Source organism: Cornus florida, unplaced genomic scaffold (genome assembly GCF_030987335.1).
Source record: "Cornus florida cultivar Cherokee Brave unplaced genomic scaffold, ASM3098733v1 CherokeeBrave_3.0.0_Hap2_Chr09, whole genome shotgun sequence".
Lineage (NCBI taxonomy): Eukaryota > Viridiplantae > Streptophyta > Magnoliopsida > Cornales > Cornaceae > Cornus > Cornus florida.
The window spans coordinates 80,535,319-80,561,796 of NW_026775579.1; the positions used below are offsets into that span (position 1 = coordinate 80,535,319).

Sequence of the window (26,478 nt, forward strand, 5' to 3'; positions counted from 1 at the left end):
AGATGCAAATATCATGTACACGTGCAAGAGATATACAGTACATTTATTAATATAAATTACTAAAAGACAATTAGGTACTGGAGTTACCTGTCAAGTTGTTATCATAGAGACCTAGAACTTTGAGGGATGTAAGGTTCCCAAATTCCTTTGGTATATTTCCAGTGAATTTGTTTTCCTGCAATGCTAATACTCGAAGCCCTCTGCATTCCCCTAATTTGGATGGAATTTGACCACTGAGGCAATTTGTCATAAGATATAGCTCTTCAAGAATCGGGAGATCATATTGAATGTTCATTGGGAGGCTTCCAGAGAGGTGATTGTTGGTGAAATCAATTGATCTCAATGATGAAATATTGAAGATGGAAGACGGAATTGACCCCGTTAGAGCACCAGTTGATAATATCAATCCTTCCAGCCATTTAAGATTACCCATCTCTGATGGAATTACACCTGCAAAATTATAAGAAGCAAGACAAAAATGTTCTCATCCGGTGTGTGGCTATGGGGCTGTGCTACATTACCCTCAGTTTGGCACCATGGGATGGGGTCCTTAAGGGGCTTTGTTTCAGGGAGTTCTGGTCATTACAATGGTAATGACCCAGCTAGTATTCAGCTAGTACAAGCGATTCACTACAATGGTAAATGCCTTGTATAGATGATTACAAGTAAACTTAGTACACCCTTGTGATATGTATAACCAGAGAAAAAAAGGGTATAAAAGACACATTATTCAGTATTCAGCTAGTATTTTGTATAAATATTATTGAAAGAAGTTTATAAATTTTTATCCTCAGGTGAACTTTTCATTCTGCTTCTAATTTTTTGTAGCTATTTAGTTAGACATGAAAGTGAACTCGTACCTTTGAGGTTGTTCCAACCAAGATTCAACACCTTTAACATTGTCAGGTTGCCGATTTCTCTAGGTATGGTGCCACTAAAGTTGTTATTGGACATTGATAGATGTTGGAGCTCTCTGCACTTGTATAAGCCAGATGGAATTTGCCCATGCAGCTGATTAAAAGAAAGGCGGAGTCGCTGAAGCAAAGAAAGATGAGTGCACATATCTATTGGGAGACTATCAGAAAGGCTATTAGCGGTGAGATCAATTACTTGCAGTGAAGACATTTTAAAGATAGCAGATGGTATGGAGCCCGTAAGCTTGTTAAAACTCAAGTCTAATACTTTCAGGTTGGAAAGATTACTGGTCTCTTGTGAAATATTACCATGAAGAGAATTGTAGCTTATTTTCAACGTCTCTAGCTTTGAAATGTTGAATATTGATGGTGGAATGGTACCTGTGAAACTGTTATTAGATAGAAGCAAGTGTTGAAGTTCTGATAAGATCCCAAACCATGATGGTACCTCTCCACTGAAGTTGTTGTATTGAAAATCGATCTCTAGTAATCGATCCAAACTAGCCAACTCTTCGGGTATATGACCATTGAAACTATTGTAACTGATGTCAAGAGATGTGAGAAATGAGAGGTTCCCAAGATGTGGAGCGATGGTGCCACTGAGACTCATATCAGAGAGATTCAAGGCTGTGACCCTTTGGTTGCTGAGACTGCAGGAGACACCAGTCCAGTTGCAAACTGAGGTAGTGGTGGACCAGTTTTTGGCCAATACATTTTCAGGGTCAGAAGTGATATGGGCTTTGAAGGCAAGAAGTGCAGATTGATCTGTAGTCAAGTTAGTAGTTATGGTTGTAGCTAGGCAAACAATAAAACAGTTTAACGACACTGCAATGGAAAAAAAGAAGCAATTCTTTGCCATGAAGTTAAGTAGATTTAGCTTATGACTTCTAATAAGGATTGATTGGTGAGGCATTATATAAGATAGTGAAATCATAATGCATTTGAAAGTGGATAAACCATGGTCTCAAAAGCCAAGCACGTCAGTATGGTCTTTTTTTCTTTACTACTTTTTAATTTTTTAACCTGGAAATCAGTAGGTGCATTGTTTTATGGAATTTGCAGCTACCAGTAATGTCAACTTGTTGAAATTCAGATTCGGCTGCCAAAGCATGGGCGCGTTCACACACACACACACCATGGGTGCGTTAACAGGCGTTCACACCATGGGCGCGTTCGCATCCTTGTCCAACAACCATCATACATACACCATGGGCGCGTTCACACGCACCTTTTAACTACTGAGCATATATAATAATTGACTTGGACGTTTGTGTTTTTGTTTACCTGTTAAAGTTGAGATTGGGGTTCCTGAAAAACTACCAACTTGTTTCGAACAATGTATATTCATATGTTTTTTTATTATGTCTACTTGTTAAGATAGAGATTTGAGTGTCTACATGGGATGTTCATGAAGGCCAAGCACATGGCATAGTTGATTTTTGTTTTTTTTTTTCTTAGTTTATTTATTTACTTGATAGGATAAGTGATAGCTGCATTATTTGATTGAGTTAGCCTCCACTTTTTTTGACATTTTTTTTTCCTTTCAAACTGATACTTTTGAACTATAGGTGCAGAATTTAAAAAATATAGCGCTCATCTTGTACTTTAAACCTTTAAATAGTAAAATATTTCATGTTAGATGTTACACATTGCCAAGAGAAATGTTCATCCTCTCTAGGTCAGTGACTATATGTATTTTAGTAGTTGCAAATGCTATTGCAGGGTTTGGTTTCTCACTTGCTTTCGAAAGGCCCACCTTTTTTTCTTGAAAATATTGCAGCTATGGATTGTTATCCTTTGGTCTTTGTAATTTTTTTTCCTTGCCAGTTTTTATATTTTTTTAAAATAAACACGGAACTGTTGGATTGGAATTTTAGAACGACCTTTTATAATAATAATTATTATTTTCGTGGGTAAGTTTATTTACACACGTCCTTTTTCGGTAGACATACCACTAAGGTCAAGGCTTTGGTTGTATGATTGATGTGGGTTTCATATGTGATAATTTTTCATTTTTTTAGCTAATTTAGTTGTTTTTATATTTTTATATTTTATATTTATATTTATATTTTTTATTTTCAGGAACATTTTCTTTCGTGTGGTTGGATTGATTAAATTTTCATGGTTGTTTTGCTATCAACCATGTAACTCCTCTACCACTCCCATGTTTAATTAATCAGTTTTGGTCATGATTAATTTTATAAATTTATAAAAATTAGGAAAAATAGGCGGCTAGAGAGCCTTAATTCAATAATCATTTCTGTAGTCAGTAAAAGAAGTATGAAGATATTGACCTCTTATTTATTTATTTTTTCATTGATAAGAAATTTGTTTGCCTCTTCAACCCTCACCGTCCAACCCAAAAGATAAAAGAGATATCATTTGAGTTCTGACTGGCTTGTAAAAACTCCTCCTTGACTTGTAATACCCTTAACTAAGAGGAGAGGTGACAGATTATTATTTGAGACAAAAATGCCCCTTTCATGTTATTGCACTATGTATGATATACTCAAATTATCCATTTCACTGGGATGGTTTCCCTTCATTTTGCATTCAAATGCTCCAAACACCCAAAGAGAATCAGACAAATTCCCTACTGAAATTTGGGGTGTGTCATCTAATGGATTTTGTGACAAGTCCAACAATACCAAATCGCTGCAATTTCTTTTTTTTTTTGGTTTTTGGAACCAAGTTGCTATCTTTGTTGAATTCAGTGCTGGAAGTGGAACCATGAATTTGTTCCAAATAGCAAATTGAATATAATTTTTTTTTCCTACAATTACCAAGACAACTAAGAGCTCTTGGAATAAAAAAAAAAAAAAAAAAAAAAAAAAATTATTAGTAGAGCTGTCAAAAAATTGGAATCATGAAAAAGTATATTGGGTGTTTGGTGATATATATTATAATAAGTACTTTTCACACTTAAATTATTTTTTAATTTATTTAATAACAATATTTGTTTAAACACTTTTATTGCTGGTTTTACAATAATATTTTTTAATATGAATACTCATAACTTAATTTAAAGCTTTACTAAGTTAAATTTGGTAATAATTAAAAATATTTTTAATAATTACCAAATACATTTAAACGTAATTTTTTAAAATTAAAACACTTTTAGACGGTGAAGAAGCAATCAAAAGTAGTAGTGCAGTGCATGCAATAATAAAAAATTCAAACAACTATCATTATTTGCAATATATATATATAAAATAATACAATATCAAAAGTAAAAGTGCAGTGCAGAACGGTGCAATAATAAAAAAATCAAATAACTATCATTATTTGCAATATATATATAAAAAAAAATAAAATAAATTTCAGTAATTTTTTTTTATTTTTTTATTTAAGAAAATAACATCCACAGTTATGGGATAGTGATATTTATTTGTCGGGTTTAAGTTCCATCAAGGATAAAAATGGATGCACAAGCACAACAAGAATAAATTTTGAGGAAGTAATAAAAAAGGGAAGACAAGAAAAGGATAAAAAATAAAAAAAAATAAAAAAAAAAGAGGAAGGGGAAAAAGTTTGGGTTTGACTAGAGAAGAGGGAATCGAAGAAATTTGAAGAAGGTGAGTAAAAGAGTTAAAAAAAAAAAAAATTTGTCCATAAAGTTAGGGTTTGATTAGAGAAGAGGGAATCGAAGAAATTTGAAGAAGATGAGTAAAAGAGTAAAAAAAAAATTTGTCCAGAAAGTTTGAGCTTTAAAAGCAGCGATAAATTCTGGCAAGTGACTGAGAGCCTTTTGCCATTGGTGGACAATTTTGAGAGAGGCAAGCAACAAATGAAACTGAAAATTCAAAAGTTGGAAAGCCATTTTGCTTATAATTTTGATCTTATTTTTATTTTTATTTTTTTCCCTGGCAATATATACAATTTTGATCCTGGTTTACCATGCACACACAAGGAAACTGCAGTGAGAAGCTATAATTTCTTTTTGTTTGTGGTAACAAGTATAACCCTGTTTTGGACACCCAATATGCATGTTACAGGCGAACGCCTTAGTAGCCCCGTGGTTGGGTTGCTCCCGTTGTCCTTGAGAGCCTGGATTGAATCAATGCCACAAATAGTGTTTTAAGAGGGCTGTGCTCTATCAGTAACTTGTGAGCCTAATATATACTCTGCAGGTGAAGTATGACGAGCAATTTGTAATTAGTGGGTACTTTCATACTTACTAGATACAAAAGACATTCATGTTATGTTTGGTAGCCCTGCATTGATACCTTGCAAGTTTAGTTCAAAATTTATACTAAATTTTCTCCAATTCCAAATTCAAAGGTCCGATTCTGTGCGGCCAAATATAGCATCAATGTTATGTTACGCACCTTCTTATGCCATCTTTTATTTTGGGTTTCTTCTTCTTTTGGTTACAACTGCATGAGGCCATTGCTCGTTCCAAGTCGCAAGAGTTCAAGGGGGGATACTTGCCAAAGATTTCGTCTCTGGTTTTTCCTAGGAGGGCGACTACCAGGTAATTCTATTCCAATTGGCCATTTATGAAGCTTTTGTGTTTGCAAATTTTCCTTCTTTCTTTGTGTCTTTTATTACTCTGTATTAAATTTTTTTCCCCCTTCACTGTCTAGCTAATGCCCTGGCCCTTACAATGTACTTCTTATTATACATTGAGGTACTTGTTCCTTAAACAGAAGACAAAGGAACTTTAGCTGCTTGTCTTACTACGATCTTGTGTCAATAAATTGTTTTTTTTAACGGAGGCTTCACTATGGTACTCAACTTTTTCGGGTGCATGAATGTGGATGTTGCAATTTGCAAGTGGCAATTCTCTGATAGTTATTGCCATCTACATAACCAATTATATTGGATCCTGGTTTGAATATTTATTGATTTAACATCAATTCATCTTGATGACGATGATATTATAGCTTTAGGAACGGAACACATTGGTAACCCATCCTAAATATTGTGCTAAACATATATTCTCTGCATTGCCATTCTTAATTGAATATATTTCTTTGCCTGATGGTGCTCGTACAAATAAGATTTCATGTTTGGGCCTTAACTCTCAAGTTATTGGTCAAGCTTTCGAGACTAGTAGAGAGAGAAGAAAGAAAAAACACGAATAAGTAGTAGTGTGTGTTTTGAAAGGTAAAACGTAAAACAGACGATCTTTTGGCCGACATTCTCCCATTTACATGCTTCATCTCCAACTTAGAAGTGGAATACAGTAAAAAAAAGGAAAGAAAGTTTTAAGTGGAAAGAAGTAGAACTTGCTTAAGAAAAACAGACATTGCTTTCCTAAAAAGGCAAGTGTAGTGTAGAAAATACTACTACTAAACTTGATATCTGTTATTTTCAATAAATTTACCTTTCGAGCCTATCCACTGTTTGCTACAAATGTGGTTTTAATTTTCTCAAGTACGATCAAGGCATCAATCATGTTGATCCTATTCTCAGGTGAATCATTTGAACAATCCATGGCCAAACTCAAGACTGATGATATACATTGCTCCTTCACAAGGAAATGTTTGTCCTCTCTTCCTATCAAATTGGCGTCCAAAACTGCAAATGGAGAATCATGTAATGCTTCCTTCACCCAACGCTTCAAGCTCATCTCTCCAGCAAACATGTCATCGGTTGGCTTTTTCCTTGTGAATACTTCCATCAACATGATACCATAACTGTAGACATCGCCTTTTGTAGATACTATTCCTTCAGTCCCGTACTCTGTGCTTGACATTAACATTTACTATAAAACCATAAAATGAAGCTAAATTCTAACAGTAAAAAGGACAACTACAAAATTTAAAAAATTAATAAGAAAACTTGAACATGAAATGAAATTAACTTTACCTGGTGCCATATAACCAATTGTTGCCAAAGTCCTGGTTTGTGCCATAAAATCCCCATCACCCAAGAGTTTGGCAATACCGAAATCAGCAATATGTGCAATCATATTTTCGTCGAGCAGGACATTGCTAGGCTTCAAATCACAGTGAAGAATGGGAGTTGAATGACCATGATGTAGATATTCCAAGGCTGATGCCACATCTATCATTATGTTTAACCGTTGTAGGATATCCAAACAATAGTTGTGAGAATATAACCACTTCTCAAGGCTCCCATTGGGCATGTACTCGAGTACCAAGGCTTTGAAATCCATGTTCGTGCAGCTGCTGATGATTTCAGTAAGGTTTCGATGGCGAATATTACGCATTACCTCACATTCGACATCAAAACTCCTGAATGCTGCTTCTGATTGCAAATTAAAAACCTTTACTGCAATATTTGTCCCATCTGAAAGCGTTCCACCATAAACAGAACCAAAACTCCCCTTACCAAGTAGGTTCGTTTCATTAAATGAATTTGTTGCTTGCAGAAGCTGATGGTATGAAATCCTTCTCCATGCAAAAGGCACTGAATCAATTTGGGTAGGTAATCTGGAATTATCTTTCTTGCGCCTTATCAACACAAATAGAAGGGCCAGCACAAGGATTGCTGATGCTACTATAGTGGGTAAAATGTATTTCAATAGAGGCACAATTTTTGACTTTGATCGTTGGAGCGTGTTGGTTTTGCACAACGGGACTTGTAGTCTGGATACACCACAGAGTGCATCATTATACATAAATGACTGAGCTGTAAAGTTATTGAAACAACCTCCTGTAGGAATTTTTCCTTGCAATCTATTGAAGGACACATTCAAAAATTGAAGATACCTGAGTTTTTCTAAGGACTTGGGAATGTCTCCGGACAGATTGTTACCGGATAGATCCAAAAATTCCAAGCTTATTAAGTTGCTCAGTGATTGAGGAATATGTCCTTGAAGTTTATTATGCCCCAAGGATAAATTTACTAATGATTGAGCGCCTCCAATGGTACTGGGGATGTCACCTGATAACTGGTTCCATGACAAGTCTAATTGTATCAAGACCTTCAAATTCGCGACATCTAATGGTAGATTACCTCCGAGAGAATTTGTGGATAAATTTAGAGCCCATAGATCTTTAAGGCTCCACAAGTTTGAAGGTATGATGGAAGTTAAGTTGTTGGAGTCTAAGTAGAGTCTTCTTAGGGACTTGAGTTCACCCAAGCATGTTGGTATCAATCCATAAAGGTTATTGTTACTTATGTAAATGTCTCCGAGCATGGTTAACTTGCAGAGATCATTTGGAATGGGTCCTTGTAGTCTATTGTGTTCAAGATACAGTTGTACGAGATTCTGTAACCTTCCGATTGTTGGTGGGATATGTCCAGTCAACTCGTTGCTATCCATGCTTAGATGTCCTAAGCCACTCAAATTGCCGATTCCACTAGGAATGCTGCCCTTGATTTTTGATCCAAATGCTTGAAAAATTTGAAGAGAAGTAGACAAATTCCCAAATGAATCCGGGATTATGCCATTAAATTGATTTAATGCTATGCTCAATACTTCCAAATGTCTGCAATTGGTCAAAGAAGTTAAAAATCTTAATTCTGGAGTAGAGGATTCCCTTGTCAAATTATTTTCACCAATGAAGAGCCGTTGTAGTAATGTTAAACTACCAAGCGAATTTGGTATAGAGCCACTGAATGAGTTGGTAGACAAATGCAGGAGAGTAAGCTTAGAGGCATTGGAGATAGAGCTTGGGATGATTCCACTGAGTTTATTATCACCCAGATAAAGCTCTTCAAGACTGGGAAGCCAAAGCCCCATGTCCGAAGGAAGACGGCCTGAGAATTGATTAAATCCCAGATCAAGGAGTTTTATGGTTGACACATTGAATATTTTGAATGGAATATGGCCAGTTAAGCTGTTTACACTGGCATAAAATCTCTCAAGATCAAGGTTTCCAATCTGTTCTGGCAATGTACCTACCACGACACGAACACCATTTTATTATTCATTAAGCTTTACCCTAATGAGAGTATATTAAAATAATCACACACTATCATTCTGGTTAAAAAAAAACAAACACACTTGCATTGAAGCGATTTTTGTTCCTCAATTATTACACGATGTGGGTCTCGCAATTGTGCCACATCAACACACATAAGGTTACCCTAATAGGGATAATTTTATTGCTGCTTATCTTTGTTTACAATGCGCCTGTTTGCAATAGAGCAAATTGTCGCTCTTCACATAATTGTTCTCTTTTATAAAAGACCTAGGGTTATGCACCCCCTCCTCCCAAAAATAAAAAATAAATAATAATAATAATAATAGGTTACTATGAATAGTTGAAATATAAAACACTTAACATTTAACATGTGGTCCTCCAAACCCATAGAGAATCTAATTTTAGGATCTTTTGGTCTTACAAGCTTACATTTAAAACAAAAAATAAGTTCATAAAGTCAGAACATAACTTGTATAGTTTTATACATATCTCATTTTACCTTTTTTTTTTTTTTTTATTTAAAATATATTTTCTCATTTTTTTTGTGACAACCCAGATTTTCAAGGCTTGATTTTTATTATACAGATTTTTTTGGGGTTTATTTTGTTAACTGAGAGATATTATTTATTTTGGTTTTTGTTCATTATTTTATTTTAATGGGTTACGTGTCCTAATTTGGAGGAAGGAGATGGGTAATTGATTAAGTTTGTGATCTTTTGTGTTTGTTTTTAGTAGGTTGAAGTGCAAAAAATACCCCTGTGATTTGAAAAATGTGAAAATAACACTCTCGTGTTCAAATCAAACCCCCGTAGTAAGAAAAGTGAGCAAATGAGGATTCTGACTAAGGTGACATGTGTAGGTCATGTGACCAAAAAATTCCCCTAAATACCAACACGACCCTTTTGGACTTCCCAAACTACCCTCAGCTATGGTCCCAGACAATCCTAGCCATCCATCTGTCCAGAAAAATTACGCCTCATCAATAATCTTTACACGTCAACTTTACATATTCTCACTATACACTTCTCTCTCTACACTCTCATGTTGGCCGGACAATGAAATCGTACTTTTTCGACAGCAAATCCGGCGTGGAGTGAACCAGAGTCTCGTCTAGGTCGAGGAAGATCGTCTTTTTCTTTGGGGACATCAACGGTGGGAGGCGATTTTCGAAGTAAAGTGACCGACAGGTTAGATCTTCTTTATGAAAAAGTTGAGATCACGCCATAGTTGTGGGAGATGATTGATACCCCTGTTTTTTAGGGTTCTTGGGAGTTTCGATTCGGGTGAGTTTGGTGAAGATTTTGATCGAGCGACGATGGCAGGAGTAAATCGATTTGTTTATCGTTGCGACAACGATGGAAAAGTTGAGATCACGCCGAAAACTGCAGGTGTCGCCGGTTGAACCATGCCGCCAACGTGAATCATGCTGCCATTTCGTTGTCTGAACCACGTCGCCATCTTGAACCAATGGCTATTTCCACCGTATCAAACTTGCCACTGTCGATCGTGAGACCTTGGGGGTGGTTGTTTCGCCATAATACACAGTGGTTGCAATGGTTGTGAGGGTGAGGAAGGTGATTATTGTTCTTGAGGCTAGATTTTCGCTGGAATACAGTGTCAAGAAATAGATCGGGAAAAGTGCATCGATGATGGTAGTTTCCGGTGAGTGTTGCGGCGGCGACGGCGGTGGATAGGTGACTGTAGTGTTTTTTTTTAATATTTTATTATAGTTGTGGGAAGGCGATTGTGGTGCTGGTGGGCTGTGGTGGTGATGATGCTTGTGTGGTCTTGGTTGCGGGGTGGGGATGGTGGTGGTGGTGGTGGTGATGGGGGCGGTTATGGTGATGGTGCGTTGTTTGTGGGAGTCTGTGCGTTGTTTGTGGGAGATGATTAAATTTGTTGGACTAAATAAACGGTGTTTCCCCACAGGTCCTTTGAGGTAATTTCATCTTTTAAGATTTTTTAATTATTTTTGTTACATGTATAGTCGAGGGCATTTTAGTTTGTTTGCCTATCTCACTTTATTTACCTGACAATAAGTCCTCATTTGCTTACTTTTCATAGTATACGGAGTGTAATTTGAACACGAGAAGTGTTATTTGCACAATTTTCAAACTACTAGTGATTTTTGCACTTCACCCGTTTTTAGTGGGATTTCTTTAGTTTTGGTGACACTTATGTACTATGTATCATATAACTCCTATGTATTTCATATGGGTGAAATGGTGGTGCACGTGGAGGAAAAGAAATAAAAAGGAAACTAATGATATGGTAGGTCCCGTTGTTGAATTATTGTACCAAATACAGGTGATTTTGCTTCAAATGATTTTTATTAAATGCATATGTATTTTATTTATATATTCACATGAATATGTATATTTTTTGTGTTGGGAAAATTATATTTTAGTGACTAAAATTAAACATAATTGCTCTATAGTGATCTTAAAGTCAAGAAAAGGTGAATAGTGATCAATGCTAAAACTTAATTGATATTAAGTGACCATTTGATAGTTTATTACCTAAATAACCTTCTTATAATATCTTATTATGTAAGTGGACAAATTTACCCTCTACATTAACCTAAATAAATACTTACTTAAATTGACTATTAAAAAGACCACAAATTATTATGGTGAGTCTCTGAAGAGAAGACCAAGATGGGAGAGAATCAAGGACAGATATTCTACATCATTTTCTTGAAAGTTCTAAGAGGTAGGACAAAATTGTAAAATTTCTTCTTATTCATTATTTTCAAAGTATAGTTATTATACTTTACTAGTTGATTTGTTTGAGAGATCTTCCTTAAGATATAAGATTGTAATTTTTAGGAATTTTTTAATACTACTGAGTTATAGTTTAAGAAATAATGACCATTGTTGATTAATTTCATAAACCCTTATTTTTTAAATTGGTAAATTGCAAACTAAAAAGGAAAAAAGAAAACACCGGATTAGAGAGAGAGAAAGTAGGAGGATGAATTCAATGAGTTATTATTTGTATTTGGATGGTAATTTTATTATCTAAAATTTATTTTTAAAATGTTTATCAAAACTTTAAATGTTTTTGACCAGGTTATCTTCAAATGGTCACATAATATCAATTAAGTTATAACATTGGTCATTTATTCACCTTCTCTTGACTTTAAGGTTACTATAGAGCAATTATGTTTAATTTTGGTCACCAAAATATAATTTTCCCTTGTGTTTGTTAAACTTTCATGAAATTCTTGTTATTGTTATGGTTTTTTTTATTCGGACTTCTTGTCTCATCACTCTCCAGTTTCAGGTACCAAAGATGCTTGAGGATTGTTAGTTGCAGGTTTAGAGAGGAGCTGTGTTGCGGGATTTTTATGTCTATTTGAAGATTAATTAGACATGTATTTTTTTTTTAGGATTTTGATTCTTGTATGTTGGAGGATCTTTTGTATTATGGAGGTTATTTTTATTTTTATTTTTGATCTTGAGGGGTTTTTGATGTATTTGAGAATTATTGTATTAGAATTTTCGGGTCCTTCAATTTTTGGTCTATTTATCTACATATCTATGTCAAAATTGATCAAATATATTCTTATGTGCACCCAAGGAGTTATCAATTAGTTTTCATTTATAGATAATCTTATATTGGATTTTGTTCATATTAAGAATTATATTGTAAAAAGAAATTTATTATACTTTAATTTCTATTTTCATATTATTAGATATCCCCAGTGAATTTCCTTGTCAGCCCCACCCAAAGGGAAATGGTTTATTTTAATATATGATTTTGAAGAGGATGATATTTTAACCAGAGACATGTTTCTAGCTGTGAAAAAAAAAAAAAAAAACACATGTTTCTAGCTTATTTTATAATGGGATATGGGTGCTTCGAAAGTGGATCTAGATGCAAATATCATGTACGCAAGAGATGTACATTTACTAATATAAATTAATTAAAGACAATAAAGTACTGGTGTTACCTGTCAAGTTGTTATCATAGAGACCTAGAACTTTGAGGGATGTAAGGTTCCCAAATTCCTTCGGTATACTTCCAGTGAATTTGTTTTCCTGCAACGCTAATACTCGAAGTCCTCTGCATTCCCCTAATTTGGATGGAATTTGACCACTGAGCCGATTTGTCATAAGAAATAGCTCTTCAAGAATTGGGAGATCATATTGAATGTTCATTGGGAGGCTTCCAGAGAGGTTATTGTTGGTGAAATCAATTGATCTCAATGAAGAAATATTGAAGATGGAAGATGGAATTGACCCTGTTAGAAAGCCAGCTGATAAGATCAATCCTTCCAGCTGTTTAAGATTACCTATCTCCAATGGAATTACACCTGCAACATTGTAAGAAGCAAGACAAAAATGTTCTCTCCTTATATTGTACAAGCGATTAACTACAATGGTAAATGCCTTGTATAGATGATTACAAGTAAACTTAGTACACCCTTGTCATATGTATAACCAAAGGAAAAAAAAGGGTATAAAAGGCACATTATTCAGTATTCAGCTAGTATTTTGTATAAATATTGTTTAAAAAAGGGCGAACTACAAAAAATCTCCTTATACTCTTACTCAGTTGCGAAAAACTCCCTTACGAATATTTTTGGCAAAATATCTCCCTCAACCATTCTAAGGGGTTGTTTTTAATTAATGTCCGTTTAAGTGGCTATCTGAAGGAATTTTTTTTGACGAAATTACTCCTTTACAGATTATTCTTCAGACAATTTATTTATTTTTTCTCTCTTCTCTCTCCGCGTCAAGCAAGTCTTCTCATTCCTTCAAACACAAAGCTTACAGCAGATCAAGAAACCCAATTGTGAAATCAAAACAATTTTTGAGTAGTAGGTGGTGGAATCAAAACAATATATGATGAGATGATAAATGCATTTCTCTCAAACTAAATTACTTAAATATCCTTTATAATTAGAATCTTGTGAATTAATTAGAGGGCAACTTACATATTTTTAGGTCTTTAACTTGAGTATATCAACTACAACAATTTCGTCTCAAAAAGTTACTTTGGGTTATTTTGTGTTCTCCAAGTAAGTAATTTTTTTTAAAAAAAAAAAAAAAAAATCAGATTTAAAAAAGAAATTATGTTACTTTTTAATTGCCAATTTTAGTCCAACTTACCTTCCAGTAGCATAATTCAATTAAGGAAAAGAAATGAATTGAATTAAGGAAACATGACAAATTATTAATTAAACTAAGGAAATATGAAAAATTATTAATTATTTTCCTTAAAATAATTAACTGTTATAATGGCTGCTAAATACCAAATGCACTGAAGGAGTTCTTGAGTTGCTTAATTTTTCCATCTTCTGTTCGAACGCCATGGTGGATCTTCTCTCTCCTATGCTGTTGTATTCAATTTTATTTTATTAATTATAAAAAAAAAAATCAAATTTGGAAAAAGAAATTATGTTACTTTTTAATTGCCAATTTCAGTCCCACTTACCTTCCAGCAGCATAATTTAATTAAGGAAAAGAAATGAATTAAATTAAGGAAACATGGCAAATTATTAATTAAACTAAGGAAACATGACAAATTATTAATTAAACTAAGAAACATGACAAATTATTAGTTATTTTCTTCAAAATAATTAACTGTTATAATGGCTGCTAAATACCAAATGCACTGAAGGAGTTCTTGAGTTGCTTAATTTTTTCATCTTCTATTTCAACGCCATGGTGGATCTTCTATCTCCTGTGCAGTTGTATTCAATTGTATTTTATTAATTATACATAGCTTACATATGATTTTATTGGCTTTTTTTTTTGGGAATTTTGCTTGACGGAGAGAGAGAAAATAATAAATAAATTGTCTGAAGAATAATTTGTTAAGGGGTAATTTCGTCTAAAAAAAATTCCTCAAACAATCACTTAAACGGACATCCGTTAAAAACACCCTCGGGATAGTTCAGGGAGTTTTTTGCTAAAAATATTCATAAAGGAAATTTTTTGCAACTAGCTAATAGTCGAGGGGGGGTTTTTTACAATTTGCGAGAAATAGTTGTAGTAGTTTATCAATTTTTTATCCGCAGGTGAGCTTTTCATTCTACTTCTAATTTTTGTAGCTATATAGTTATTAGTTAAGACTTGAAAGTGAACGCGTACCTTTGAGGTTGTTCCAACCAAGATTCAACACCTTTAACATAGTAAGGTTGCCGATTTCTCTAGGTATGCTGCCAGTAAAGTTATTGTTGGACATTGATAGATGTTGGAGTTCCCTGCACTTGAATAAACCGGATGGAATTTGGCCATGCAGCTGATTAGAAGAAAGGCGGAGTCGCTGAAGCAAAGAAAGATGAGTGCACATGTCTATTGGGAGACTATCAGAAAGGCTATTTGATGTGAGATCAATTACTTGCAGTGAAGACATGTTAAAGATAGCAGATGGTATGGAGCCCGTAAGCTTGTTAAAACTCAAGTCTAATACTTTCAGGTTGGAAAGATTACTGGCCTCTTGTGAAATATTACCATGAAGAGAATTGTAGCTTATGTTCAACGTCTCTAGCTTGGAAATGTTGAATATTGATGGTGGAATGGTACCTGTGAAACTATTACTAGATAGAAACAAATGTTGAAGTTCTGATAAGATCCCAAACCATGATGGCACCTCCCCACTGAAGTTGTTGTATTGCAAATCGATCTCTAGTAATTGATCCAAACTAGCCAACTCTTCGGGTATATGACCATTGAAACTGTTGTAACTGACGTCAAGAGATGTGAGAAATGAGAGATTCCCAAGATGTGGAGCGATGGTGCCACTGAGACTCATATCAGAGAGATTCAAGGCCGTGACCCTTTGGCTGCTGAGGCCACAGGAGACACCAGTCCAATTGCAAACTGAGGTAGTGGTGGACCAGTTTTTGGCCAATACATTTTCAGGGTCGGAAGTGATATGGGCTTTGAAGGCAAGAAGTGCAGATTGGTCTGTAGTCAAGTTAGTAGTTGTGGTTGTAGCAAGGCAAACAAAGAAACAGTTTAGCAACACTGCAATGGAAATAAAGAGGCAATTCTTTGCCATGAAGTGATGTAGATTTGGCTTATGACTTCTAACAAGGATTGATTGGTGAGGCATTCATTATATAAGATGATGAAATCATAAAGTACTTGAAAGTGGATAAACCATGGCCTCAAAAGCCAAGCTTGTCTAAGATATGGTGAAATCAGTAGTTGTGTCGTTTTATGCAATTTGCCGCTACCGGTAATGTCAACTTTTTAAAATTCAGGGGGCGGAATCATATCCCCACTTGTTTAACAATCAATTCATACACAAGCACGTTCACATGCAGGGTGTGAACGGTAGTATTATTAAGAAAAAAAAAAATATTTTATTTATATAAATTTGGAACTTTGTGAATTTTAAATAAATCCTCTTCCCAAATCCGCCAGGTTTGATTCCAAACAAGTTTCGAAAGGGATGGGACACCCTGGCAGAGCTAAATTGACTTGGACGCTTGTGCAAAACAATGTATATTATATGTCTACTTGTGCTTTCATGATAACAACCCTCCGATGGCTGTCGAGATTGACAACTTGCCAACTGGACGCCAAGCACACGGCATAGTTGATTTTTGCTTTCGGTGTCTATATTTATTTTTTTAATAGGATAAGTGATATGCTGACTCATCCCCCATTTCATTTGTTCTTTACAGTGATACTCGATTTCTTTTTAAATATGTTAATCCATTTAATTTAAATAGTAAAATATTTCATATTAGGTGTTACGTGTTGCCAAGAGAAATGCTTTATCCTCCAATTTTTATCAGGTCAGTGACAAAAAAAAAAAAAAAAAAAAACTAAATTTGTACTTACCCAAAAAAAAACAACTACTAAATTTGTCACTCTTAAAATATTCTCTTGTACGACATTAATTCTTAATTCAATTGCATGAAAGCATTGTTATTTGTTTTTATCATTTAACATTAATACATTATGCTCCATATATATTATATAAATTGTCTAATAATTATTTTAAAAATATATTATTGATTCGTCTTTTTAAAATTAATTTGTCGGATAGCTTTTTCTGTAATTAACATTAAATATTTAAAACATTTAGTCCACACCTCCAAGTTTCAACAATAAGACTTTGCAAGACTCTATGCAAGAACGTAGTTTCCAGGAAAAGTTCAGTTAAAGAGTAGGAGACTTGCTTTGCTATAAAATATATAAATTGAACTTGTGGTTAATTTTGACTTTTCTACATTGCAGTTTTCGAAGTATAATAATAATAATAATAATAATAATATAAAGGAAGAAAAGCTAAAAATTCTTTTGGAAGTATCAAAATACCATAAATAGTTTATCCAATAATAATAATAATAATAATAAAACTTATATACTCTCGTTAACCTACCATTTTTTCACCTTGTAAATGACTCACTTTTTTTCCAGTTAAATTAAGAAGAGTCTGAAGAGATACCAGTTAAACTAAAACCTTAATATTTTGATAAACTTAACCTAATTTAAGTTCATGAACTATGACAAGTTGCAAAGCTAGGAAATAAGCCCTTGACGAAGAGATCTAATTCAGTAACACCATGACACCATTTTAGTTGGAAAACATACATACATTAGAACTTTTTTTTTTTTTTTTTTTTCAATTTCAATTTTAAGGCCCGAATTTCGTGCTTTCAAAAAAAAATTTGAATTATTTTTTCTCCAATTTTACTTTCAAAACATCAATTCTATGTGAGTTGCGCGGTGCCAAATAGGTTGTGAAATTTCTTTTCAAAAAACTTGAGAGAGATGAATAAGTGTAACATGATGCTTTATCCAAATATTTACTTAAATTAAACTTATCAAATTAATATAATCCACAAAGTAAAAGTAAATGTAGTATTAACTCCGAGAAAAAGAAAAAAAATCCAAACTATTATTGGATGGGTTTTTATTATTGAATGAAGTTCCGAGATAATGATACATGTAAGTACAATATACAACTAAACTTGATATCTGCTAATCTTGATAGCTTTATCTTTCAAGCGCTTCCAACATTTGATAGAAAGGAGATTTTGATTTTCTTGAGTGCAACCAAGGTGTCTTCCATGGTAATCCTTTCCTCAGGTGAATCCTTTGAACAGTCCATTGCCAAACCAAAGACAGATGATATACATTGCTCCTTTACAGACTCATGTCTATCATCTCTTTGTATGAGATTGAGGTCCACAACTTCAATTATTGAATCATCTAATGCTTCTTTCACCCAACGCTTCAAACTCATCTCTTCCGAAAACATTTCGTCTGTCGGCTTTTTTCTTGTAAACATCTCCATCAACATGATACCATAACTATAGACATCACACCTTGTTGATACTCTTCCTTCCGTTCCATACTCTATGCACCATATTGACATTATTTAAAAATAGATAATGAAAATAGATTCTGACAGATAAAAAGGATTTGAAAAAAAAAACTCTAAAGTTAAAGCAACTGACTAATGAAGTGGGGATTCGAACTCGGGCCTTTGACCACAAGCAACACATGCTCTACTAAGCTATCACATCACATCCAGAAAACTCTAAAGTTGCCGATTGGGGACAACTGACCAAGAGAGAGAGTTGTGGGCCCCACCCACAACAGCTCTAGGTGGGGCCCAAAGCTCTCTTTGGTTGGTTCTCGCTAGTCGAAATTTGTCGCATTATTTTATAAAATAAATATGAAAATTGAAATGAAAATAATAAACATGGAAGATCACCTGGTGCCATATACCCAATTGTTGCCAAGGTCATGGTTTGTGCCATGAGAACCCCTTCACCCAAGAGTTTTGCTATACCGAAATCAGCAACATGTGCAATCATATCTTCATCAAGAAGAACATTATTGGGCTTCAAATCACAGTGAACAATGGGTGTTGTATGGCCATAATGTAGATATTCCAATGCTGATGCAACATCTATCATTATGTTTAACCGTTGTAGGATGTCCAAACAATAGTTGTGAGAATACAACCACTTATCGAGGCTCCCATTAGGCATGTACTCTAGCACCAAGGCTTTGAAATCTAGGTTAGTGCAACTGCTGATGATGCTAATAAGGTTTCGATGGCGGACATTACGCATTACTTCACATTCAATATCAAAACTCTTGAAAGCTCTTTCTAATTGCAGATTGAAAACCTTTGCCGCAATACTCACCCCATCTGAAAGCGTTCCTTTATACACTGCACCAAAACTTCCCATGCCAAGTAGGTTGGTTTCATTAAATGCATCCGTAGCTTGCAAAAGCTCCTGGTAGGAAACCCTTCTCCATGTAAGAGTTGAAGACTCTGCTTGAGTTGGTAACGCTACCTTTTGTTTTCCACGTCCAATCAACACAAATATGAGGGTCACCACAATAATTGCTGAAGCAATGAGGAGTGGTATAATATATTTCAACCTCCGCACAATTTTAGACTTTGATAGTCGGAGGGTGTTTGTCTTGCAAAGCGGAACTTGCAGTCGGGGTACGCCACAAAGTGCATTATTATGCATAAATGATTGCGCTGTAAAGTTTGCAAAACTTCCTCCGGTGGGAATTTCTCCTTGCAGTCCATTGAGAGACACATTCAGATATTGTAGATACCTAAGTCCTTCCAAGGATTTTGGAATAACTCCAGACAAATTGTTTTGGGATAGATCCAAGAATTCCAAGTTTATCATGTTGCCCAGTGATGGAGGAACAGGTCCTTGCAGTTTATTATGATCCAAGAAGAGAACGGCTAATGACTGAGCCCCTCCGATGGTGTTTGGGATGTCACTTGATAACCCATTCCACGACAAGTCTATGCGTGTTATGACCTTCAAATTTCCGATTTCTAATGGCAGATGACCTCTAAGAGAGTTCAACGATAGGTTTAGATACAAAAGATCTTCTAGGCTCCAGATGTTCGACGGAATCATGGAATTCAATTTGTTGTTGGCAAGGTGGAGCCTTCTTAGGGATTTAAGCTCACCCAAGCATGTCGGAATCGGTCCATTGAGCTTATTATCACTTGCAAGTAAGTCACCCAACCTCCCTAATTTGCAAAGATCATTGGGTATGTGTCCTTGTAATTTATTGACCGAGAGATGCAAACGGTCGAGACTCTGTAACCTTTGGAGTGTTGTTGGGATTGGTCCGGTCAACTCGTTAAATTGTAAAGCTATGATTTCCAGGTTGCTCAAATTACCCATTTCACTAGGGATGTTCCCCTTCATTTTGCATTTAAATGCTCCCAACACCCGAAGAGAAGCAGACAAATTCCCAACGGAAGTTGGGAGTATGTCATCTAATGGATTTTCTGACAAGTCCAACAATACCAAATCTCTCAGGTTTGTCAAAGAAGTGAACAATTCTGCAGTGGAAGTTTGCTTGGTCATGCCATTTCCGCCGAGGAAGAGATGTCGGAGGAGTCTTAAACTGCCTAGTGAATTTGGTATCGACCCAGTGAATGAGTTCAAGGATATGTCTACGAGGGTAAGCTTGGAAGAATTGGAGATGGAGCTTGGGAATGGTCCGGTGAGTTTATTCCGTCCGAGGTAAAGGGCTTGAAGATTGGGAAGTTGAAGCCCCATGGTTGAAGGAAGATGGCCTGAGAAGTGATTGTCATTCAGGTTGATGAACTTCATTGTTGACACATTGAAGATATTGAATGGTACGAGACCAGTTAAGCTGTTTCCGCTGACACTAAATTCCTCTAGATTATTAAGGTTAGCAAACTCGTCTGGTAATGTACCTGTAAAAATGTGAACACCCTTAGCATTATTCACAAGGCTCTTTCACATGGCTGTTTATAGAAATGTTGAAAATAATACGATCTGCAAGAAATTTTTGACCGAAAGGCAACATGCCAAAAAAACTCTAAGAGTTTACTCAAGTGGGTAAGTCATGGTGTTTCATAAAATATCAGGTCTAGGTTTCACTTCTCGTGTGCAAATAATTCTTTAGAGAGGTATTATCAAATAGGAAAAGAAAAGGAAAAAAAAGAAAAAAGGGCTACACGCAAGTTAATACATGCATAAATAGTACCATCTACAAGTCAACTTCTAACTCCACGCAAGTCAACTACTAAAGACAATCTTTTATTTATTTTATCATTCTAAAAGCAATCTGAAAGGTTGGATTTCCGTTCTAATGTTTTAAGAACTGTTAGATCGATTTGGTCTGATTTTGTCTGGAATCAATTGACCATCACCCCTTTATCAGTCATGTGACACCACCGCGTTACTTAGTGAAAAAGGTATGCGCCATGTGAGAGACTTCATGTCTAGAATAAATGAAACGGATCTAATTGATCATACCTAACGAGATTAATTGAATATAAAGAATTACATAGAAAAATTAAATAAAATAGGACTAATATTCCAAACTAACTAAGAGACAATCATAGAGTGGGATTCATGTATATCCCATTCGACGATTGTGTTATTTAGTAGGTTTAAAAGGTTGAGATTATTTAGTCCATCGATGTATCATTACTCATAAATTAAAGGCATCAAAGTGTTAGAGGTACCTGTGAAGTTGTTATAACCAAAATGTAGTTTCACGAGCGAAGTAAGGTTTCCAATTTTCTTAGGTATGCTACCGTTGAAGTTATTTTTGTACAACCATAAAACTCGAAGTTCTCGGCATTCCAATAAGTTGGACGGAATTTGACCAGTGAGGTGATTGGAAGAAAGATCTAGCTCTTCAAGAAGAGGAAGATGATAGTGGATGTTCACTGGTAGTCCTCCAGATAGACTATTGTTTCCAAAATCGATTACTTTTGCAGAAGAAATGTTGAAGATGGAAAGTGGTATATGCCCGGTTAGAGAGCTACTAATTAAGCTCAATTTCTCCAGATGTGGAAGATTACCCATCTCAGATGGAATTGCACCTGCAAAGTCGCCAAAAGCAAGATGTTATTTTCTCACTCATTAGGACATCGGAAGATATATAAATTTCTTCTTTTGAAAAAAATACTTGCCTCGAACCATGCAAGAAATGATCAATATATAAATATGAGTTAACTAAGAATCATAGACACTTGTTCTGGGGTATCCGTGAGGTATCAAATATCACTAGAAGTGTTCTAAATTTTAAATATTTTATTTTTTGATTGACACAACAAGCGTGAACATTTTGAATAACTGCAAGACATACCTCTCCAGCTGTTTACACCAATATATAACGCCTTGAGCATGGTGAGATTGCCAATTTCTCTAGGTATGCCCCCAGTGAAGTCATTGCCTGACAACGATACATATTGGAGCTTCGTGCATTTATATAAATAATCTGATGGAATCCGCCCTTGAAGCTGATTTAAAGAAAGATAGAGTTCTTCAAGTTCGGGAAGATGATTACACATATCTACTGGCAGGCTTCCAGACAGCCTATTGTATGTGAAAACAATTAGTTTCAAAGAAGAAATGTTGAAGATGGTACGCGGTATAGAACCCGTGAGCTTGTTAAAACTCAAGTCTAATACTTCGAGTCTAAAAAGATTACCGATCTCTTCTGGAATGTTTCCGTGCAAAGAATTGTTTCTCATATTCAATGCCTCCAGTTTCGAAATGTTGCATAGTGACGGTGGAATGGTACCACTGAAGTAGTTGTATTGCAAACTGATTTCTCTCAATCGACGCAAATGAGCCAACTCCTCGGGTATATAGCCATTGAAATTGTTGTCACTGAGGTCGAGGGACGTGAGGAATGAGAGATTTCCAAGATGTGGGGCAATGGTGCCATTGATTCCCATATTAGGGAGATGCAAGGCTGTGACTCTGCGGTGTCTGAGACCGCAAGAGACACCAGTCCAATTGCAAATTGAGGTAGTCAAGGACCAATTTTGAGACAATACATTTTTGGGATCAGAAGTGATATGGGCTTTGAAAGCAAGAAGAGCATATTGATCGGTAGTCAAGTTTGTGATGGACCTAGCCACACCAACCATAGAACAACAAGAGTGTATCAACAACAATGTGGTAGAAAAAAGGAAGCAAGTGTTCACCATGAATTTCATATCGGTTAGTATTAACTTGTCTAGAGGAAGGAGTGGTTGGGCAGGTTATATAGGATGGTCAAATCAGTCTCACAACTACTAGTATACAATTATAGAACAAATTTGGAATTTGGGTCATTAAATTTATTACTAATTTAATTGCCACTACCAATATACAATCATATTACATTATTTGAAATTTGGGTCATCAACTTTATTACTAATTTAATTACTAAGACCTCGTAAGTCCCACAATCGGGTCACCTAGTGTGAATGAGACTTTTATGGAAATTTGTTATTATTATTTTATATATGTATGCTCATGTTAGAACTTAGAACCTCATATTACGATAAATAAGCCGATCTAGCCTCCCTTATCTGACCACAAATTAAACAAGATTTTCATACTAGCTTTTTCACAACTAATAGTTGTTTGGCAGCTGATAAACTTGAAAAGAAGAATAAACATTTTTTTTTTGGATATTTTTCTTAAGAAAGACTATGAAAAAGCACCTACTGAATTTGCACTTAATAGTCTTTGGATGGAGGGATCTGGCTTGTATGTATGCCCATAACAACAAAGTCCGTTTTTATAACATTTTTTCTTTTTTTTCTTGAAGTACTTACATACCCTTCTCAATGAATTGTTTGCACCTAAGAGGATGCGAACTTTAGATCTAATGTTTCCTGAGTTACCATAGCCAAGTTCAATAAGTGATAATTTTGATTCTTTTTTGTAAAGAAGTTTTCATGAAATTTAATTTGTTGGAGAACTTCGAAAAAATGTTGGATGGGTAAAAATGCAACTTAAAATATTAAAGTCATTGCATAGAGTCTTGGTCATATTGTTGACACTTAAAAGTGCAACTACTACTATTAATTGTTTTTAAGTTATTTTCTTGGATAGCTTTATCTATACATAACTTTAAAAAAATTTAAAAAAGAAGTTTGCACTTTTTTAAGTTTCAACAATATGACTATGCAACAACGTACTTTCCAGGAATAAGCAGAGTGGGAGTGAAAGGAGAGTTGCTTTGCTTTTAAATGTGGAGTTTACTTAAACTTGAGATCTAGATCTTCTGCAATGCAGTTTCTCAAGTACTATCAAAATACTATTTACTACTCTTTTTTATTTTTTTATTTTATATGTCCTGTTTAATCAGAGAGTAGTAGACCCTTGGCATTCATTCCCAACCTTTACATAATCTAATCAAAAGAGTAGCGATACTGACCGGAGAGTTGGACAAAATCATTTGACTGAATACCTTTGATTGATTATTTATGTGAGATAAAGAAGTGAAAGGTCCCACTTTTTTTTTATATTTTGAATACATTAACCAATTAAAAACATTCGGTCAAGAATTCTCTATAACAATGCAACAACTCATTGATTTTTTCATTTTTGAAAGGTAAGCTATTTCATTGAAAAGGCTAAAAGCCAACAAATACAGAGACATCGGGGCATTCCCCAAAAGTACAATTTTTTCCCCACAAATAACCCGACAGTCCAATAAAGAACTCTACAAATTTCTGTCACTTCCTGAAAAATAATTCCAAAACTATTGCTCAGAATTTTTGGATTGATATAAAAAATGGAGGTAAAGAAAATGCAACAAGTACAAAATACTATTAAACTTGATACCTGTTAATTCATAACTTTTTTTGTGCCAGCCATTCCAATATTTTCTGAAAAGGAGATTTTAATTTTCTCAAGCCTATCCAAGGCCTCTTTCATGTTGATCCTTTCCGCAGGTTTATCACTTGAACAATCCAGGGCCAAACCCATGATATATGATACACATTCCTCCTTAACAGAGAAATTTTCATCCTCCGTTCCTATCAGATTGCTGTCCACAACTTCAATTATTGAACCATCTAATGCTTCCTTCACCCAACGCTTCAAGCTCATCTCTCCGGCAAACATTTCATCTGTCGGTCTCTTCCTCGTGAAAATTTCCATCAACAAGACACCATAACTATAGACATCGCATCTTGTTGATACTCTTCCTTCCATTCCGTACTCTATGCACCAAATCAACAATGAAAATAAATTCTAAGTAAAAGGACAATACAGGTGCAAAAAGTAAATATGAAAGCTTGAAACTCAATTGAGATAATAAGCATAGAACATCACCTGGTGTCATATACCCAATTGTTGCCAAGGTTGTGGTTTGTGCCATAAAATCCCCTTCACCAAAGAGTTTGGCAATGCCAAAATCAGCAACATGTGCAATCATATCTTTGTCAAGTAGGACATTCTCGGGCTTCAAATCACAGTGAACAATGGGTGTTACGTGACCATGATGGAGATATTCCAAGGCTGATGCCACATCTATCATTATGTTTAACCTTTGCAGGATGTCCAGACAATATTTGTGCGAATACAACCACTTCTCAAGGCTCCCATTAGGCATGTACTCTAGTACCAAGGCCCTGAAATCCAAGTTATAAGTGCAACTGGTGATGATTCTTATCAGATTTCGATGGCGAGTATTGCATATCACTTCACATTTGACATCAAAACTCTTGATTGCTCTTTCTAATTGCAAATTGAAAACCTTTACGGCAATAATCATCCCATCTGAAAGCGTTCCTTTATATACTGAACCAAAACTTCCAACGCCAAGAAGGTTGGCTTCGCTGAATGCATCTGTTGCTTGTAAAAGCTCTTGGTATGAAATTCTTCTCCATGTCAGAGGTGACAAATCTTCATTTGTCAGAGGCAACGAATCTGCATTTGTCAGAGGCAAAGAATCTATATTTGTCGATAATTTGACCATTTGTTTTCGACATTGTATCAACACAAATATGACAGCCACCACAAGAGTTATCGATGCAATTGGAGGTAAAATATATTTCAACAACGGTACAATTTTTGACCTCGATCTTTGGTTCTTCTTCGTTTTGCAAAGCGGGACTTGCAGTTGGGCTAGGCCACAAGTGCATCATTATGCATAAATGATTGAGCAGTAAAGTTCACAAAATGTCCTCCAGTAGGAATTTCTCCTTGGAGTCTATTGAAAGAGACATTCAAATATTGAAGATACCTGAGAGTTTCTAAGGACTTGGGAATCTCTCTAGAGAAATTGTTGTTGGATAGATCCAAGAATTCCAAGCTTATCAAGTTACCCAGTGATTGTGGAATATGTCCTTGCAGTTCATTATGTGCCAAGGAGAGATTAACTAATGATTGAGCGCTTCCAATGGTGCTGGGGATATCACCTAATAACTGGTTCCATGACAAGTCTAGTTGTGTTATGACCCTCAAATTCTCGATATCTAAAGGTAGATTACCACTGAGAGTTTGTGGACAAATTCAAACCCAATAGATCCTTAAGGCTCCACAAGTTTGGAGGTATCATGGAAGTCAAGTTGTTAGAGTCCAAGTAGAGTCTTCTTAGTGACTTTCTCCCAAGTATATTGGTATCGGTCCATAAAGCTTATTGTTACTCACGTAAATGTCTCCGAGCTTGGTTAACTTGTAGAGATCATTTGGAATGGGTCCTTGTAGTCTATTGTGTTCAAGATACAAACATTCAAGATTTTGGAACCCTCCGATTGTTGTTGGGATAGGTCCGCTTAACTCGTTGCTATCTAAGAGTATGGCATCCATGCTACTCAAATTGCCGATTCCATTGGGGATGCTGCCCTTGATCTTGCATCCAAATGCTTCAAGGCGTCGTAGAGAAGTGGACAAATTCCCCAATGAATCAGGGAGCATGCCATTAAATTGATTTAGTGCTATGCTCACTAATTCCAAATGTCTGCAATTGGGCAAAGCAGTGAAAAAT

General features: G+C 35.2%; 4 protein-coding genes across 5 annotated transcripts; all 4 read right to left on the reverse strand.

Annotated features, from left to right (window-relative positions):
- Window positions 1-70: 70 nt before the first annotated feature.
- On the reverse strand, window positions 71-1,773 carry LOC132272957 (LRR receptor-like serine/threonine-protein kinase FLS2). The gene is made up of 2 exons (XM_059774015.1): window positions 861-1,773; window positions 71-450 (listed from the first exon to the last, which is right to left on the reverse strand). The coding sequence occupies exons 1-2, from the start codon at window positions 1,771-1,773 to the stop codon at window positions 71-73; spliced, it is 1,293 nt and encodes a 430-aa protein (XP_059629998.1).
- Window positions 1,774-6,002: 4,229 nt separating this feature from the next.
- Window positions 6,003-15,782, reverse strand: LOC132274589 (receptor kinase-like protein Xa21). 2 transcript variants are annotated; one of them, XM_059775904.1, is made up of 3 exons: window positions 14,857-15,782; window positions 12,711-13,073; window positions 6,003-6,602 (listed from the first exon to the last, which is right to left on the reverse strand). In XM_059775904.1, the coding sequence occupies exons 1-3, from the start codon at window positions 15,767-15,769 to the stop codon at window positions 6,253-6,255; spliced, it is 1,626 nt and encodes a 541-aa protein (XP_059631887.1). In that variant the 5' UTR covers window positions 15,770-15,782; the 3' UTR covers window positions 6,003-6,252. The 2 variants fall into 2 exon arrangements, with proteins under 2 accessions (XP_059631887.1, XP_059631886.1); XM_059775903.1 differs by lacking the exons at window positions 12,711-13,073; window positions 14,857-15,782 and adding an exon at window positions 6,729-11,712.
- Window positions 15,783-17,728: 1,946 nt separating this feature from the next.
- LOC132272958 (probable LRR receptor-like serine/threonine-protein kinase At3g47570) lies at window positions 17,729-22,639 on the reverse strand. The gene is made up of 4 exons (XM_059774016.1): window positions 21,850-22,639; window positions 21,221-21,583; window positions 18,446-20,443; window positions 17,729-18,084 (listed from the first exon to the last, which is right to left on the reverse strand). The coding sequence occupies exons 1-4, from the start codon at window positions 22,637-22,639 to the stop codon at window positions 17,729-17,731; spliced, it is 3,507 nt and encodes a 1,168-aa protein (XP_059629999.1).
- A 1,521-nt stretch (window positions 22,640-24,160) lies between these two features.
- LOC132272959 (receptor kinase-like protein Xa21) lies at window positions 24,161-25,501 on the reverse strand. The gene is made up of 2 exons (XM_059774017.1): window positions 24,817-25,501; window positions 24,161-24,740 (listed from the first exon to the last, which is right to left on the reverse strand). Exons 1-2 carry the CDS (start codon window positions 25,465-25,467, stop codon window positions 24,333-24,335), a joined length of 1,059 nt encoding a protein of 352 aa, XP_059630000.1. The 5' UTR covers window positions 25,468-25,501; the 3' UTR covers window positions 24,161-24,332.
- Between the last annotated feature and the right edge of the window lie 977 nt (window positions 25,502-26,478).

Excerpts from the sequence above, each read along its gene's own strand:
- LOC132272959 (XM_059774017.1), bottom strand. The coding sequence starts at position 25,467 with ATGGTCAAATTATCGACAAATATAGATTCTTTGCCTCTGACAAATGCA. Across the intron at positions 24,741-24,816 it reads GGTATATGACACCAGGTGAT|AATTTATTTTCATTGTTGAT; the intron begins GTTCTATGCTTA and ends CCTTTTACTTAG.
- LOC132272957 (XM_059774015.1), bottom strand. The coding sequence starts at position 1,773 with ATGGCAAAGAATTGCTTCTTTTTTTCCATTGCAGTGTCGTTAAACTGT. Across the intron at positions 451-860 it reads TGGTTGGAACAACCTCAAAG|GTGTAATTCCATCAGAGATG; the intron begins GTACGAGTTCAC and ends ATAATTTTGCAG.
- LOC132274589 (XM_059775903.1), bottom strand. The coding sequence starts at position 8,571 with ATGGGGCTTTGGCTTCCCAGTCTTGAAGAGCTTTATCTGGGTGATAAT. Across the intron at positions 6,603-6,728 it reads AATTGGTTATATGGCACCAG|AGTACGGGACTGAAGGAATA; the intron begins GTAAAGTTAATT and ends TGTCAAGCACAG.
- LOC132272958 (XM_059774016.1), bottom strand. The coding sequence starts at position 22,639 with ATGGTTGGTGTGGCTAGGTCCATCACAAACTTGACTACCGATCAATAT. Across the intron at positions 20,444-21,220 it reads TGGTTATAACAACTTCACAG|GTACATTACCAGACGAGTTT; the intron begins GTACCTCTAACA and ends ACATTTTTACAG. Across the intron at positions 18,085-18,445 it reads AATTGGGTATATGGCACCAG|AGTATGGAACGGAAGGAAGA; the intron begins GTGATCTTCCAT and ends TATGGTGCATAG.